The 17,222-nt window shown below is 44.3% G+C and overlaps 1 protein-coding gene and 2 long non-coding RNA genes across 3 annotated transcripts; 1 reads left to right on the top strand and 2 right to left on the bottom strand.

The window, feature by feature from the left end:
* The first annotated feature begins 1,054 nt into the window (after positions 1-1,054).
* Positions 1,055-1,786, top strand: LOC149926007 (uncharacterized). Its single transcript, XR_016477062.1, has 3 exons — positions 1,055-1,374; positions 1,442-1,623; positions 1,678-1,786. It is a non-coding gene; the product is annotated as an uncharacterized LOC149926007 (long non-coding RNA).
* Positions 1,787-2,201: 415 nt separating this feature from the next.
* LOC149926008 (uncharacterized) lies at positions 2,202-3,327 on the bottom strand. Its single transcript, XR_016477003.1, has 4 exons — positions 3,103-3,327; positions 2,903-3,039; positions 2,431-2,846; positions 2,202-2,363 (listed from the first exon to the last, which is right to left on the bottom strand). It is a non-coding gene; the product is annotated as an uncharacterized LOC149926008 (long non-coding RNA).
* Positions 3,328-4,625: 1,298 nt separating this feature from the next.
* On the bottom strand, positions 4,626-7,538 carry LOC149926009 (uncharacterized). The gene has a single exon (XM_090161839.1). It carries the CDS (start codon positions 7,536-7,538, stop codon positions 4,626-4,628), a length of 2,913 nt encoding a protein of 970 aa, XP_090017965.1.
* Positions 7,539-17,222: the final 9,684 nt, after the last annotated feature.

A 17,222-nucleotide genomic window follows, 5' to 3' on the forward strand; every position in this document is an offset into this window, starting at 1 on the left:
GCAGCAGCTATACTATACTTTCAATTTTTTCCCTCTGAAATTTCTGTAAATATCATTTTATTTTTGATATTTTTGAGCATAGATGGCGACAAAATCATTCACAATCTTTCATTTTATTCAGTTTTGGCCCTTTGATTTTTTCACGATCTTTCAAATTTCTTTAAGATATGAGAGTTTCAATTATTTTCAATTCTTTTTTGCCCTTGCCTGAAAAATTTCAGAAGAAATCTTTAAAGATTTAGATAAGTATCATTTCAAACACTTCTTTAGTTTTCATTATTTTGAAAAGTATATTTAAAAATATTTCAAGTACGTTTCACGAGAAAGTAGAATCAAATTTTTTCATATCAAAAGTTCGAAGTATTAAAATGAATATTTCAATTTTTATCTTTTTATTATTAATTCAATAGTAAACCCTCCAATATTTGATTTTGATTTTATGGATTAGAATCGATCTTAATTTTCGTATTTTCAAAAACTAAATTATGGAAAATAAATAAAGCTATTGCATCGCCACAGCCCACGCTGCCAGTTTGCAACACACGTGACACTCTAACTGCGTGGGAGTTGGGACGGTGGGAAAAATAACTTTTGGAAGTTTTAGTTTTAGTTTTGAAATCGCCTTTCAGGCTACGCGGCGCAGCTTTTTATCGCTAGAATCAGTCTTTGCTTTCCTTCCTCTGTCTGCCTAGGGATAGAGGGAATTATCCCCCCACCCGTTAAAAAACAGCCAGAAAAACGGCGCGACCTTTGACCGCTCCTCTCCCTTCTATCACTTAACATTGTTTCGGGTTTGCCTATATTTCGGTATCACGTGAGATACGTTCGCCGCTCAAATAGTGTATATCGGCATATCTAGATGGCGCTAAAATATTTCCTCTAAAATACAAACAAAATTGAAGAGAAACCAGAAAAAATCTATCGTGTAATTTCTAATACAAAAAATGGAAGCACTAGCTCTATTCCGCTCTTTTTTTTCGCTAGGCTAGGTAAGAGAAGAATCTTTTAAAATATAGTTCGCTCCCGAATTTATTTCTTCAAAATTCTATCGCGATCATTTTGCAATGTAGAAGATCATATCAAAATCGTATATTTTAATTTTAATTTTTTGGATAAAGTATCATCTCGTATCCTAAAAGTATCCAAAGATACGAGCGCGCACATCACTGGTCAGAAATGGAAGAAACGAAGAGTTTGGGGTGGGAGAGAGTTCTAAGAGATAGATCAAAAGCTTTTGAACTTTCGGAAAATTAGTTTAGAAGTTTATTTCACCTAGATAAGTATTTAGTAATAGAGATTTGTGAGCATCTAAAAGCGACGTTAGAGTCAAACGCGTCTAACGTAAGAGTTACGGATCTCCCTGTAGATTCAAAGGTGAGCCATGAATTTAAGAATTAAAGTTCGTAATTATTAGCGTTTTAATAATTATATGGTTCATTAGGCGTTAGTGGCTGTTCGATTTTGTGCTTACCAGAAAGCAGCTAGTTGACAAAAATTTGTTTCTTGATGTCAGTCGGGCCACGGTCAGTCGCTGTCTGCATCAAGAAACCGATGCAATAAATAGCATTTTAATGCCAAAATGGATAAAATTTCCACTGAGTAAAGGGAAGCCACAAAGTTGAGGTAATTATCAAATCTTCTCATAGCAGATAAATATTAATTTAACAATGCGTATAGATTTATGGAGAAGACCAGATTTCCCGGGGGCCATTGCTGCAATAGATTGTACGCACATTGCAAATGTTGCTTCAAATTATCGTGAACATTTGTACATTAACAGGAAAGGATACCATTCCTTAAACGTGCAATTGGTAAGCTTTATTTATATATCTAAATAATATACATGTACATTCAAAAATTTACATAGTTTTTATAGGTTTGCGATTGTGACATGGTAATTTTGAATGTCAAAGCCAAGTTTCCTGGGCGTACTCATGATGCCCACATATACAAGGCATCAATGGTTTCAAGATATCTTTGAAAAAAGTTACCTAGCAACCAAGAACTCTAGAGATCATTCCTAAGGTAAGTTTTGAGTATTAACTTCTCAATATAAAGGTAAGTATGAGGGTGTATAGGTAACAGAAAAACAACTATTTTTCTTTTCAAAACTTTATTAGTGAAATTGTAAAAGATTCTTCAAAATAAAAAATTTGAAATTTTCACTTACTTTGTTTTAAAACTAAGCATATGAAACTCAAATAGTTTTTACAATACAAATTCCCCTTTGAGAACTAGCTATATGGCACCAAGTTTCCAACTGATCTTCCATTATCTTAGTTTGCTTATCAAGATTTGAATTTATTTTCTCAAGAAATTGTTGAGCCCTTGCATATGGCCCTGTTGCCTTTGTTGGTTGCGACCTTAAACGGTTTAAGCCAAATTATCTTTTCCAAATTTTAAATTAAAAGTAAATGATTTTCTACTTACCTCGTGCAGCTGAAGAAATATTTTTACCTTGGGAGTGATTAGAACCAAAGAATATAAAGCCCCAGGAATGGAAGGATTGATATTATTGGCCGCGTGTTTTGGCCAAGCTAGAAACTTCCGGCAAAGCAAATCAGAGTAACTGGAAACGGTTACCGCAACCAGGTCTCTCTTTGAAAACGAGAGGTGCAAAAGTTCCACTAGACGGAGCTACACCTTCCTTTCCTGGGGCTTTATATTCATTGTTAGAACTCACAGACGCTACTGGTAAACTATGATTAAATCTTGGAGATCTGCGGGAATGGGAGCCAGTGGGAGAAGAATGGGCGATAGTGACTGAATATGGAGGAGCCATTGTTGAAGAAGCTGCGGGACTTTGATCTAAAGTAGCCAATGCCGCATCCATTTTCTTCAATTATCTGTTGTTAAAATCAAGAAATGTTACCATGAAATGTATTCATGAAAGAATACTTACCCCAAAACCAGCTTCTGGTACTTCGTAGTGGCCAAATGTACCCCCTAGGCCGCTCAATAAACGAGAGCTGCCCAGCATTTGCTCGACCTTCCTCAGTTGTCTTAGTTCTAGTTTGGGAAGTTCCAGTCAGCCAAACTCTGGAACATTTATGCATAAGTAATAGAAGTAACAGTATTTCTATTCCAAAAAAATTACTGCACCTCCAGTACGGTCCACAACAAGCATTAAGCCTTTGGACAAGACTAATGCACATCACGGTGTACTGTACGCCTCGTTTGTACAGTTTGCATCAAACTTACGGCTAACGAAACGTTCATTAGCCTCCATGTATTCTAAAATTAAAACCTTTAGATTTCCGCAGAATTTTGTGGCGCGACTCAATGTTATTTTAAAAAAAACTACCAACGAAGAACAAAAATGACAACTGCGAAAACGTAAACAAACGCAAAAATATTACAGCAGCCGACAGAAATAAATAAGTGCGATTCGTATTGGACGATTAGAGGGGCACGTCACCGGATGTTGACGTCACAACTCGCCTGGCGGTATTTTCGTTTTTACGACATTTCTGATAGCGACAGGGGGACAAGAATAAGGTTCCAAGCGAATGTCGTTATCTCGAATGTCGGTATGGCGAAGTGATAAGGCGGAATCGTTATGTCGTAACCGAGACAAGAATAGGCCCCCTGGTTTTCTCGGCGCGTATTTTGATTTAAAAATATCCAAACGTATTTTACTTATTTATTAATAAGTAATTTAAAGATTACGGAAAGAAATTATAACCCTAAAATTACACAATTAGTAATAATTAATGAAACTCTAAAAATTGGAACGTTTTCGCCATATACTCCAGCCATTTCTTAGTTGTTACGTCAGCGCCAAAGGTCGATGTAGGAAAAAAGTTAACTAATTTCACTTTCGCAATTTTCAGTCGATCGCCGGGGCCGCTATCGTCGCGAGCAGCGTGAGCGCGTGCAGGGGGCCGTGCTCGTACAAAGTACACCCTTTTGTAACAGGGCGGCTCCATGGAGTGTATTATTGTATAATTAATGCTGAGCTCCCATTGCAATGGGAGCTCAGCATTAATTATACAATAATACACTAGTAGTAAAAATAAAAGGTAATGGTAATGGAAAATTAACCAGGAAAACGTAAACAGGAAAAAGTAATATACAACGTTATGTAATAAATTTTAGGGGGAAGTACTATGTAGACCGGGAAACAGAGAAGTTAGGGTAGTCAAATAAGTTAATTTTTCTTCTTCTGCCAAGTCTCTAACACCTTTTGGATCACCTTGAAGTCCCAAACATCCCCTGCAAGACCAAGAATATTTTCCAAGGGGCACCCAAAATGCTCTGCTCGCCAGCTGTTACACGCTTGGTCAGTTTCCGTTTCTGGGCATTCTAGGAGAACATGGTAAACATCCTCATTCACTTGACCACATAGCTTACAAAGCGCGGATAAGGCTTCGGAACCCAATAATTCCACTTGACGTTCCCTGGTTAGTAGGGCACCCGTTCGAGCTTGAAAGAGTAAACCGCTGCCCCCACGACCCAGTATAACATGCCTCTTTCATCGGTTTTTCTTTAGCTTTGTAATAGCCGAGGCTTGTTTTCTGACGTACTTGGGACTTCCATGATATCAGTGCGGCTTCCTGTACCTCTTTCTCCACACATGTTACCCATTCCTTATAAGAGGTAGCCTTGTATCTCTTTGAGCTCAGTCATAATTGCCGGTCCACTCTTTCTATTGCTCGAGACCAGTCCGTTTTAGAGCCATTGTCTCGAATGTATGTGTATACTTTCTTAGCTATCCTTCTAGCATCCATAAATTTGAGGCGTCCCAGAAATTTCAATTTGCTGCGAGCTTCTCTGGTTGCCATTGTACTCCATCCCATCTCACCATCTATAGCGGCATTAGCCGCAAATGGGCCTGCATTTAGAGCCGTTCTGCCTACCGCTCTCTGGCATCTCTCCAGCCTCTCCCTAGTCATGGCTGAATAACAAATGACCTCGTTTGCATACGTCATTGTTGGTACGGCTACACTCTTCCAAAGTGTACGGCTGACCGAGTATTTGTTGTAGGACTGCTCGGCTAGGTTACGAACTACCCACCGCATCGCGTTTCCCTTTCCAGCCACTATCTTTTCCATGGTACTCAAAAAAGGACCAGTACTATCAATGGTAATGCCCAGGTATTTGTACTTGTTCACCTTCTCCATTGGCTTCCCGTCGAGAAGGTACGACCACTCATCAACAGGCTGTGTAGAAAAGGACATTGTATTTGACTTATCCATGCTAAATAGTAAGTTCCTACACTTGGCAAAGGCCGAACAAATGTCAAGTAGCTTCTGCAGGTCGTCAGGGTGATTTGCGAAGAGTACAATGTCGTCCGCATAAAAAAGGCAAGACACACAGAGTTCCCTATTTTTTGGAGGATACCCAGGAAGTTTAGCTCCATACCCAGAAACTTGTAGTGACTGGGCTAGGTCATCAAGGTATACTGTGAACAGGGTGGGAGATAACGGGCAGCCTTGGCGTAAACCAACCCTACTCGATAATTCAGACGTCGCAATCCCCTCCAGATAGTATGTGTAGTTACATTCCTTGTACAGACTCTCAATTTCTGATCTCAGGGTAATAGGAATAGCCTTGGAGGAAAGACATTCCCACAGTTTAGACCTATCGACGCTGTCATAAGCTTTCCTCAGATCCAGGAAAGAAATTTCCAGGCGTAGAGCCATTTTCATGGTCAATTCAATTAATTGCATGATGACAAACAAATGATCGCCTATTCGTCGGTCCTTTCGAAAACCTCCTTGGGGCTCACACATTAAATTATTTTCCTCCAGAAAGTTAGTAAGGCGATTCTTCAGTAACATTGCATACACCTTATACATTACTGAGGTGACAGCAATGGGGCGGTAGGAGTCGAGCTCCAGAGCATTTTTGCCTTTCCCTTTATAGATTAGAGTCACTCGTGCACAAAGCCAGGATAGTGGTGCCACTTTACTTCTCTTAATAGAATTCAATATACTACACAGAGACAGGCGAGCGTTAGGACCAAGAGCTTTCAGACTTTCAGAGTAGACTCCGTCTGGGCCTGCTGCCTTCCCCGTTTTTAAAGTACCAAGCACCTTATTTAATTCCATAACTGAGAATTCATCGTCACAAAGGGGATCTTTCGCTTCAGTGCCCGAGCAGCTAGTTGAGAGGGACGGAGTGGTGGGACCGACTGTGGGGCTGAGTAGTTCATTCTCTAGATCTTTGATATACTCTGTGATTCTCAGAGCCACCGCCTTCTTTTCCCACAAGAGGGACCCATTCTTCGCTCTAACTCCTTTAAAAGCCTTTTCTACCACCACCCCCTGCTTCCTCAATTTTTTCACGTAACGCCAGAACTTCTTTCCTTTGTTTTTGGCCGCCTTTTCGATATCCCGTTCCATTTTTAAGTTCACCAGTCTAATTTCACGTGATACTACGTATTTCGCGTTGGCTTTTGCGGCTTTATAGGCAAACCAGAGGTCTCGTACAGAGTTAGTATCTGCTCCTCTAGCAACAGCTAGTCTGTGGGTCTTTGCTGCCCTTTTTCCAAGTTTGATTGCTTCCCCAACTGACTTGTTCCACCACTTCTTTGGAAGTATCTTATTCTTAATGAGCGGGGCTGGCTGTCTCTTTTTTGACGTGCCTTCCATTGACTTTAGCATTAATTGAACGAAATTTTCATACGACTGATCACTCGTTCCCATAGCCTCTTCCATGGCCAACTGGAATAGTTTCATATTTTCTTCATTATCCAATTCCCAAAAAGTCCTTGGGTTGGGTTCCAGGGTGAGGCAATTGGGTTTTGTAACTTCAACTTGTGGTGACTCACAAATTGCCTCCAAAAATAGACTGTTATGGTCGTTACCAACACTCTTTTCACCAAGCTCATCGATTTCCATTTTCGTAAAGAAATTTACTAATTCTTCGCTATAGAGAAAGTAGTCTACTGTTGTACGATATGCCTCATTGTGCCATGTATACATTCCACTACAAATTGGAGCCAAGTTACCCATTATTAGGCCGAAACTTTCAGCAAACAGCTTCACCTGCCGGCCCTTTGAATCTTCCTTCCCACACTCCGCAATATGGGCATTGAAATCGCCCATTATACAGACTTTGTAACCGTTCATGACTGCTTCTGTGACGTCCCTACTGAGGCATTCATAGATAAGACTGTTCAACGTTTTGGCTGCTGTAGAAATTCCCACAGCAAAATACACTAGAGCAAAAAGATTATTTGGCAAATTTTCAAAGTAGAACCACATGTGGTCTATGCAAGTTTTGTGTAGCGTAAGGGGCACAGAAACAGGGGCCATAACGCCAATCCCTCCACCTTTCTTCTCACGGTCCTGGCGGTTATTTCCTAGCCATTGCACACCTTTGGGTAAGTTAGGATTGGCTCCGTCCCGTAGATGTGTTTCTGCTAGCGCAAAGAAAGTCAGCTTATCTCCTGATATAATAGATGATAGCTCCTGCATCTTTTGTTCCGATGCCCCACCCTGTATATTCAGATAGCCAAAACGGAAGAAAAGGGATGTTTTTGTTTTCTGGCTGCGCCTTTTCCCTCTCTTCCTAATTTTTCTCTGAACCATTTTTTTGCTACAGGAACTTCAGCACTATGATCTCGGTCCACAGGGTCATTCACAGACATATTAACATTTCCGAAAGAGCTATTTACATATTTACACATTGTTTCCCTTGCCCTAAAGTTCAAAACTTGTGCGCGACTTATCTTCGTGTTGAAAGATATATCGTCTAGGGCGTCCTCCTGCACTCTCATTGGTTGCTGGGAAGAGTCTTTTCCGTGTCCGTGGGTGACATCACCAGAAGGGCCTGATTCCCAGAATTCAGGCCCACCTTCAAGTTTTTTTTAGCATTGGAACCCTTAGCAGTAGATTTTGGTAAAGCCCTCCGCTTTTTCCACATAAGCATTCGAGAAAACATCCTCTGCTCCAAGGATCGATCGGGGGCCAGCTGAACTTTACTGAATTCTAAGACTTGATTAGTCTTCAACTTAGGAGCTGCTTGTAGTATGACCTGTCGAGATTCGTGGCTATCCAAACAAATAAGTACCGGTTTCTCCTTTCTTTCTGTGCCTCTGCCAAAGCGCGTGCTGGTTTTGACGGAAAAAGAGAAAGTCTCCTCTAGTTCCAGATTCTTTCTTAGCCAGTTTTCTGCCTCTTCTGGCGTGTCCATGTCGTCAAAATCCACTCCGAAGGCCACTAAGTTTTCTACTGGGGCCTGATTCAGTTTTTGGCCAGCAATCTCCAGACTTGACTTGTGTTGCAGAGTAGCAATCAATTTATTTTGTTCTTCAACCTTTAGCTGAAGGGAATCCAGCTTACTAGCCAGAAGTCGAGCGTTCTGTTTCTGGCCTACGGTCTCTACTTTACATAGGTTATGTTCTTTTTCAATATCTTTAAAACGCTTATCAAATGCCACATCTCTGGCCTCCAGGTCTCGAATAATGCCCTCCCGCATATTAGCTACAAAGCTCTGCATATTCTGAGATGATAAACAATTAGCTTCGTCCAATAAATCCAGTCTTTCCATGATCTTAGATTGTTGAGTGCAGATCTGTCGGGCAACGACCAAATCTAAGGCTGTCATAAGACTGTCAAAAGTTAGATCTGTTGGGAGACCACGCTTAGTTTCCACCTCCAAAGAGGTATCCTTCACCCCCACAAGTTCGGTAGGCCCACTTCTACAAGAGGGACAGCGGAAAGAGTTGACAATTTTACGCGGGATTTTCCTAGTTTCCGAAAGTTCAATTTGGACGCATTCAGCATGATACCACCATTGACACGAAATACATCGAATCCAACTGTTGTCTAGATTTTTACCCTTATTTGCAGCACAGTCCACAGAACCACACACACGGCAGACGTTCGAATCATCTCTGTGTAACTTGCCGCATTTAGCGGTCTTTTGGCTTGAGTCCCCAGGCATTGCTTATTTTAACGTTTTCAACAAAACGAAAAAGAATTCCAGGTCTTGGGCTTCGGCGTAGAAAGGCAAGGGATTCAGAGAAGATAATATATAATATTTATTTTTGCTAAGCCTAACTTTTATAAATTGATAAATATGAACGAATTTGAAAAAGAGCGCGAGAAAAATTAATGCGACTGCGCGTGACTGCACCTTAGGCCAACTTCGATCACGCGTACCGCGCTTTATCGGCCCCGTCAATCGCCGACACTTAAACCACGGCCAACTTTGATGTCTCGCGCTACAGCGGCCATCTCATTCGTTGACGTTTCTGTGTTAACCTATGAGCATTGAGCAAAAGATGTGTATGACATCAGCGCCCCTTGCGGATTATTATTTTTAGAAGGGGGGTCGGAATAAAGGTTTACAAGTTTTTGGTGTATATAGCGGGGGCCTTCACACCAGGTGCACAATTAAAAAACAAACAAAACAAAAAAGAAAAATAATAAAAAGCTCGAAGTACACTGTAGAAATGGTAGAATTACACCAAAAACAAAGGAAAACAAAATAAGGAAACCGAGCAGAATGTCAATGCACTGCACGTCGCAGAATAGCACAGGTGGCAATAATTATGTCCATATGACCTCCATGTACTGCTTTAAGAACTCCCACTAGAGTGTTTGAAAGATTGCGCTTCTGGAGCGCTGAAACCAGCGCTGAGCGATGCCCAGTGTAATAGGGGCAGGTGAATAAGATGTGGTGAGCATCGTCGATAGCTCCACAGTGAGTGCAAGTGGCCGTCACACTGAGGTTGAACCGGTGTAGGGTCGCGTTTGTGGGAAGGCGACCACAACCTAGTCGCGAGAGAAGGGTATCGTCCTTGCGCGAGAGTTTCAAGTTAAGTATAGTACTAGAGCCAGGAAAGGGTTTTGCCTCACGAAGAGGCCGCACTACCCTACTGGTCTGCCAGTCCGTACTCCACTCAGCTGAGAGAGCCCGACGACACGCACTCTTTATTTCTATAAGAGTAGACGAGAGGAGGAAGTCCACTCTAGAAGGGCGCTGGAGCCCAGTGACCGAGGTGAGACGATCGGCCTCCTTGTTTCCGGGAACTCCCACGTGTGCTGGACACCAGATTAGAGAAACCGGATACGGGTAATTATCGCAAAGCTCCTGGATACAGATGGCCACCGGATCCATAGACCGACTTAGCAGTTGGGTGAGTGCGCTTTTAGAGTCGGAACAGACAACTACCGGCGAACGCAGATGTGTGGACGCGTAGGAGAGAGCCATCTGGATGGCAAATAACTCGACCCGATTGATAGGATGACCTGAGACCACTAAATTAACCGCACCAATGTTGAGGGAGGGAATTGCGAAGGCAGCACCCACGACCCCTGAATCGGGGGAAGCCGAACCGTCCGTGTAGAAAACCATCGCGTCCTTCGGGTGAGGTTCGAGAGTTGCGAAAAACAGTTGCCGTAACTGTTCGGAGTTATTGTCATCCTTAGGACTGGTGAGCCAACGCGAGATGATGGTCGCCGACGGAGGGGTCCATGGTGGGGTCGCCGCAGTGACAAGGTGTCGACTAGTAACGTGGAAAAGCCAATCAAGATTGCAGGCCTGAGCCAGGCGCCAAGCTCTAAGTAGAAAAGGCAGCCTGTTCTTTGGGAAGCGATGCTCCAAAATCTCCAAGGAAGCAAGGTCCCGGCGCAGGAGAGTGCGGTAGAAGTCCGGAGTGTCCGCCACCCCACATGGAGCAAGGGTGATTAGGTCCATATAGTCTCTCCTGTTGCTTAAGGGTGGAATGGCCGCTTAGGCCTCCATTAAACTGATAGGAGAAGACGGTGGAGTCCCGAGGATGACTCGAAGGGCCGCATTTTGAATTTTGTCTAGTTTCTTGAGTAATCCAGTCTGGAGCGTACCAGGTGTGTGTATAGAAGCCGCAAAACCTTACGACCTGCACCCCACTGGGTACCCGAAACCGCTCGCAGGAGGTTTAGTCTCTTCATCGAAGAGGAGGAAAGGTCCTCGATATGGGGAATCCAAGAGAGACGGTCATCGAAAAGACCACCTAGGTACCTGTAGGTGGATACCTTAGTGAGCGGCTGATGGCCCAGTGTGAGAGTGAGGGCCGCCGGAAAGACGTTGTCGCAAGAGAAAGTCATAAAATTGCCCTTGAGAGGTTGAAAGTTTAGTCCCCAGTTTGCGCCGTAGTCGGTGATCCTGTCAAGAACGACTTGCATAGTCCGGAAAAGATTCCCCCAGTCAAAGCCGCTGGTCCAGACGGCAATGTCATCCGCGTGCTCCCCGTGATCAACCGCCTTTGGGCAGAGCGGAGGAATCCCATCCAGCATGACACTGAATAGGATAGGGCTAATGGCGCTGCCCTGAGGAAGTCCTCTCTGAACCGGGAAAGTTGCCGAAAATTCACCGTTGACGTGAACTTGAGAAGTGTGACCCGCCAAGAAGTTTTCAACCCACCGCAGCAGGTTGCCCTCCAGGCCAAAACCGCTAGGCAATGCTTATTGGAGGCCAGAGCGCAGCTGGCCGCAGAAGCGAGACGAATCGCATTGTCAGTGGCATGACGACCTTTTCGGAAACCCGTTTGTTCCGGAGGGAGCTCCTTGTTGAGCTCTAGATACCAGACTAGCCGACCAAGTACCAGTTTCTCGTAGATTTTCCCCAGATTTGGGAGAAGAGCAATGTCCGTGTAAGAGGTAGCGTCCGTAGCAGATTTCCCCGGCTTCAAGATCGGGTGTAAGATAGCGTGTTTCCACCTCGAAGGCATCACCCCTTCAGCCCAGAGGCGGTTGTAGAGCGCCAAGAGTGCCCCACGATAGGCCGGGGTAGAGTTTTTTATGATCAGATTAGATACATTGTCCACCCCTGGGGAAGTGTTGTGTAGACCGCAGAGGACGCCATAGAGTTCTTCTTCGAAGAAAGGAGCATTGTAACTGGTAGGTGGGCTAGCCAGGAAAGAAGCTGAGACATACTCTTGGTCAGGACGAAGCTCCGGAGGAGGGTGAATGTCGGAGCAGGCAGTCAAAGCCAAAAACTCCGCGACTTCCTTCTGGTCCGTAAGGAAGTCAGCGCCAGTTTTAAGGGTGATAAGTTTACGAGGTAAGGACCCCATTTTGCGCCATCGAACCTGAGACCACACTTGGGTCAGAGGAGTGTGATCGTGAAGCCTGGCACAGTACTGTCTCCAACTGTCCTTTTTTATCCTTGATGAGGCGTTTAAAAAGAGCTCGTTCTTTCTTGTAGGAAATCTGAACAAAAGAGAAACCGGAGCGCTGAGCCTTTCTACGAGCGGCTGGGACAGTCTTGGCTTTGGCCGCGCAAGAGGAGTCCCACCAAGGAGGGGGCGAGGGGATGAGGGACCACCCCCCTTGTAGTGGGGATCGTTTCTGACGCCGCCTGATAAAGGAGACGTTAAGGGATCTTCACCCAGGGAGGCATCCAGGTTGATGCGAAAACGTTTACAATCTGCCTCTTTATATTTCCAGAAGGCTGGGCCCCTTTGCGACGGGAGTGAATCCATGCTAACTTGTCCGAGTAGTACTGGGAGGTGGTCACTGGTCCCACTGTTCAGAACTGTCCAAGGGAGGTGTAAGGCTATATCTCGGCTAGCGAAAGCAAGATCGAGCACACCTTCCGTGCCACCACATGGGCGTCGGGTGTTTTCACCAGAATTAAGAAGGACTATGTGGTCATTGTCCTCCAGCCAAGCTGGAATGCGGCGGCCCGCGGCGTCTGTTTTATTGCTGCCCCACAGGCAGTTGTGAGCGTTAAAGTCCCCAAGAACAATAACTGGGGTGTCCACGCCACGAAAAAGCTGATCGAAAAATGATTTGGGTGCCTTACCCCTGGGGTCGTAAATGTTGAAGAGCGTGATCCACCCCAAAGGGAAGAGAAGTTTTAAAACTAGGGATTCAACGCCGTCGCAAACTAGAGGTGGCAGAAGAATCGCCTGTACAGTCTTATTAACCAAGACCGCCACCCCACCACGTTCCCCGGTCGCTGGAGGAGGGAAAGTTTGTCGGTCCGCCCGAAATACATCGTAAAAGCCGAAGTGGAGGTTGATGGTGGCAGAAGCTGAGAGGAAAATTTCTTGTAAAGCTATAACGGTAGGATGAAGCTCCCCAAAGATATGGAGAATTTCTGGAAGTCGCACCCGAACACCTTGAACGTTCCATTGGAGAACATTAAGAGGAACTTAAGTCATCAGGGGGCCGTTTAGAAGACGCCAACGGTGGGAAATCTGACACATTGGGTGCCGAATGAGCCACCATCATTTTGTGAGTAAAGTCCGCCACAAAGGATTTCAACTTTTCCCTTTTGTTGGATTGCCCATGAAGTTTTTCACAGAGCTCTGCAACACCAGCCACCAACTAGACGATGAGTAGAGAGAGGTCACCAGCGGTGAGATACACCGGGGCCGCAGCACCAGTGGACACGGCAGGCTCTGCCACTGGGTTGGGAGACGGCGAGGGGTTTGACTCCTGTGGCGGGTGGCAGCTTGAGCATATGTCCCCTGTCGGACTATTGCTCTTGCCTCCCGGAAAGTAACATCCTCTGTGCGACGAACCTCTAGAACCTTTTTTTCTCTCCTTAGCCTTCGACTTCGAGCTGTGTGACCCTTTGCAGTTGACACAGTATTCGATGGACGTGCACCTAGCGTCCGGATAAAAAGCATGATCCTTGCCGCACGTAGCACCGATTTCGTGGGTCACCTGAGTGCGGCATTTCGACGCGATATGACCGTAGTGACGACACTTGTAGCACTGAAGGGGACGTGGGTGATACTACAAGACCACAAAGCTCATGCTGTATAGAAAGATCATCGTAGGAATATTGTTCTTAGGGAATCCAATGACATATGTGTTGGTACGACCTCCCAAACGTCGGATTGACTTAAACAACACGTTCTTTTTGCAAAGCGCGTCTTCTATATCTCCTTTTTTTAAATCCGACGGAACGTGTATAATGCGCCGAAGGGCCACCGTCGAAGCGGGCGTAGACTCCTCTACCTCAAATTTGAATTCGCCGAAAGCGCGCGAAGAGCGAATAATAGCTGCTTGATCTTCGGTTTTCGGAAAGACCAAGAGGTCCCCTTGCGGGAGGGGTTGAAAGTGAACCCCTTCTCCAAAATGCTGAATCGCCTGCTCGTGAAGCTTCTTTGTGCTGAGTTCCGAGAATTTGGCGCCGGCCTGTTCGATCTAACTTAGGGGGAAAACGGGGGAAAGAAACGCGCATGCGCAGATGGTATTACTGGTTCATACGCGCGCCATTTTTAGTTTATTTATTTATTTGTTTATATAATTGCTCAATAAGCCTCAGGTGGGCTTTTGTTTGAACATCGCTACAGAAAGACGCAAAACCAAAAAAATTAAAAAAAAAAATTAAATAAAGGGAGAGACGAAAACAAATGAGTAAATTTGGAAATATTGGTTAAAAATCAAGTAACGCGAGAGGTATCTTTAAAATGAAAAAAGGCAGAGACATGGCGGCGAAACGTGTGGCGATTGGGGATAGAAGGGCGGAAAGAATAGCGGCGTGGGGGAGGGAGTCGAACGCCTTTCTAAAATCCAGAAGAATTACGTCGACGGTGAAGCCCTAATCAAGCCAACTTGACCAACGATTAGAAGCAGGCAGGAGGTTAGAGAGACAGGATCGTTTAGGTAGAAAGCCATGCTGGGCATTACTGAAAAATTTTGAGGAAGAGAGGAAGCTAAGCAGCTGTTCAAAAGCCAAGGTTTCAGACAATTTAGGAACCTGGTTTAAAACGCAAATGGGGCGAAAGTTAGATGGAAGATCGCGGGGACCCTTTTTGTGAATTGGAGTGTCATTTGCCTCCTTCCAAGAAGGAGGCAACAAACAATTCGAGAAGGAGAATGAAATAAGAAGGTAAAGGGGAAAAACAAGGGAAGCGGCACAATTGCGTAATAAGAGTGGATGAATACCGTCGGAGCCCGGAGACTTGTCAAATTTTAGTTTCCCAAGTAGACGACTAATATCAGCTGGCGTACAGGTAAATTTGTCAAAAGTAGAGAGAGGGGCAGCGCAAGAAGGAGACGGGACATAGGGCAGAGGTTGAATAGCAGAGGCAAAATACTGATTAAAAACATTGGCGGCCTCCAAGGAAGAAGTCGTAGAGGAGCCATCAGATTTTTTAATTTCAATTATTTTATGGCGAGTAATGCGAAATCGATTGACGTGAGAATAGAAAGCTTTAGGGTTGACCTTTACGAGACTGGAAAGAGCTGCCTCAGATTTTCTCCTCAAATTACGCAAGTGATTAGTGTGGCCGTTGCGAGCCTTACGATAAGAGGCAACATGTCCAGAGATAATTGACTGGGAAGCGTGTCGTTTTTTAGATTGATTTAGGCGACACCAGGCAATAGATTTAGCTTTTCTGCTTAAGGCAGAGCGGCGGTTAGTGTTATTATTACGCTGCTTCGGCTTACTAAATGGGATAAAGGACGAAATACCGGCAGTTAAGAGGGAACTAAAGGCAACCCAAGAGTCAGCAAGGGAATCACGGGAAAGCGTCAGAGACCAATCAATACGTGAAAGAAAGTCATTAAAAGCGTCATAGTTCCCTTTGTAAAAATTAGGTTTAGGCCGAAAAATGGGAGCCTTACAAAGCAAGGCAAAATTGAAGAAAATAATACCGTGGTCACTAGTACCCAAAGGAGGAAAAAGAGAAGTGTTCGAAACCAGACCGGGGTCAGAGGAAAAAATTAAATCAAGAGTGTTGTCGCGACACAGTGCACCGCCAGATCTAGTTGGGAAATTAACAAACTAGGAGAGGGAGGATTCAGTTATATAATCAAAAAAGAGTTTCGTTTGGGCACAGGCACCTACACGCGGAATATTATTAAGCCAGTCTATAGAGGGATAGTTAAAGTCTCCTAAGAGTAATAAACTATAACGCTTCGCGTCACAATGAGAACAAAGAGCAGAGATTAAAGAAATAACATATGCGTGGTTGTGATAATGAGCATTATTCGAACGATATATAACGCAAATAACAATAGTTAGATCGGAGGTTACGACCTGGACTGCGACAGATTCGACACCATAGAGATCAGTGCCCATTGAACAGTCAATAGCAACATCATGAAAGTTAAAAGGCCGAACCAATAGAGACTCTTGGATAAACAGCGCAACACCTCCATGAGGGCGACGAACACCCCCAATAGGGTCTTTAACACGATCGTGGCGAAACAGCGAGAAACCTGGTATGTTTAGTTCAGCACGAGAAATGTCTTTGTTCCACCAAGTTTCGGTAATAGCGACAAGAGTTATTCCAAATTTTAGGATCAGCGAGTTCAGTTCATCAATTTTATAACCCGATAAACCACCAGCATTACAAAAGAGAGCATTAGAGACTCTAGGGGAAGTATCAGGGGGCAAACCTAAAACAGCGTCGGAGGTCCGATGGTATAAAGTGGACAGTTGGTCCGTTAAACATTTAACGTAGGTAGGTCGAGAAGGACGAAAGGCAACTAGGGGATAGTTCAAAGTTGAGTTGTCTGGAGTTCCGGGAGCAACGAGAGTTGGGGAACATCATGCACTGTATGAAGAGGCACCGTAGTAAGGAAATGATCCTGGCGAGTTCTGGAGTGGTGGTGGCTGAAAACGTTGGAAAGGTGCCGGCTGCAGAGTAGGAAACGTGAAATTCTGGGAGCTAACACGAAGAGGCGACGAAATTCCATGAGAGTGCGGAGGATGATGAGAAAATGACGCCTTTGGGACCGTACCGTTGGCAAGATTGGAAAGCGGACGCAAGGGAAGCGAGGGTTGGTTCCACTTTACAACATTGAAGTTACGAATAGTCCAGCCCTGATCGCCGGCGTTGATCTTCGCGTTCAGTTCGTCTTTGGCCTTGATGAAACGTCGACGATGATTTGGGGTAAAATCAGAGCGGGCAGCGAAGGGATACGAGTTGTCATCCATGTGCTGCTGGCGGACGAAGGAAAAAACTTTCTCCTTGTGGTGAGGGAGCTCCAATACCACCTTGATGGGGCGAGGCCGAGAAGTAATTGGTGGAATCGTGCGACCAAGTCGGTATAGCCGGACGAAGCTATTAATACCACACTGAGAGAGAAAGCTAGCGACGTATTATATTAATACTAATATTAATATAATATTAATGCTAATATTATATTGTAACTAATATTAATATATTTAAATATAAACATTGAATTTCTAATATTCAGTAATATTATTTAAGTAAAATACCACACACGGCTCCCTTTTGATCAGCCCTTTCTGATACGGCTTTTAAAGCCTCACCATGATAGGCCTCACGTTGATTGGTTGCCGTAGTTTTTGCAAAA

The sequence above is a fragment of the Leiobunum rupestre genome, chromosome 10 (genome assembly GCF_980474605.1).
Source record: "Leiobunum rupestre chromosome 10, qqLeiRupe1.1.hap1, whole genome shotgun sequence".
NCBI lineage: Eukaryota > Metazoa > Arthropoda > Arachnida > Opiliones > Sclerosomatidae > Leiobunum > Leiobunum rupestre.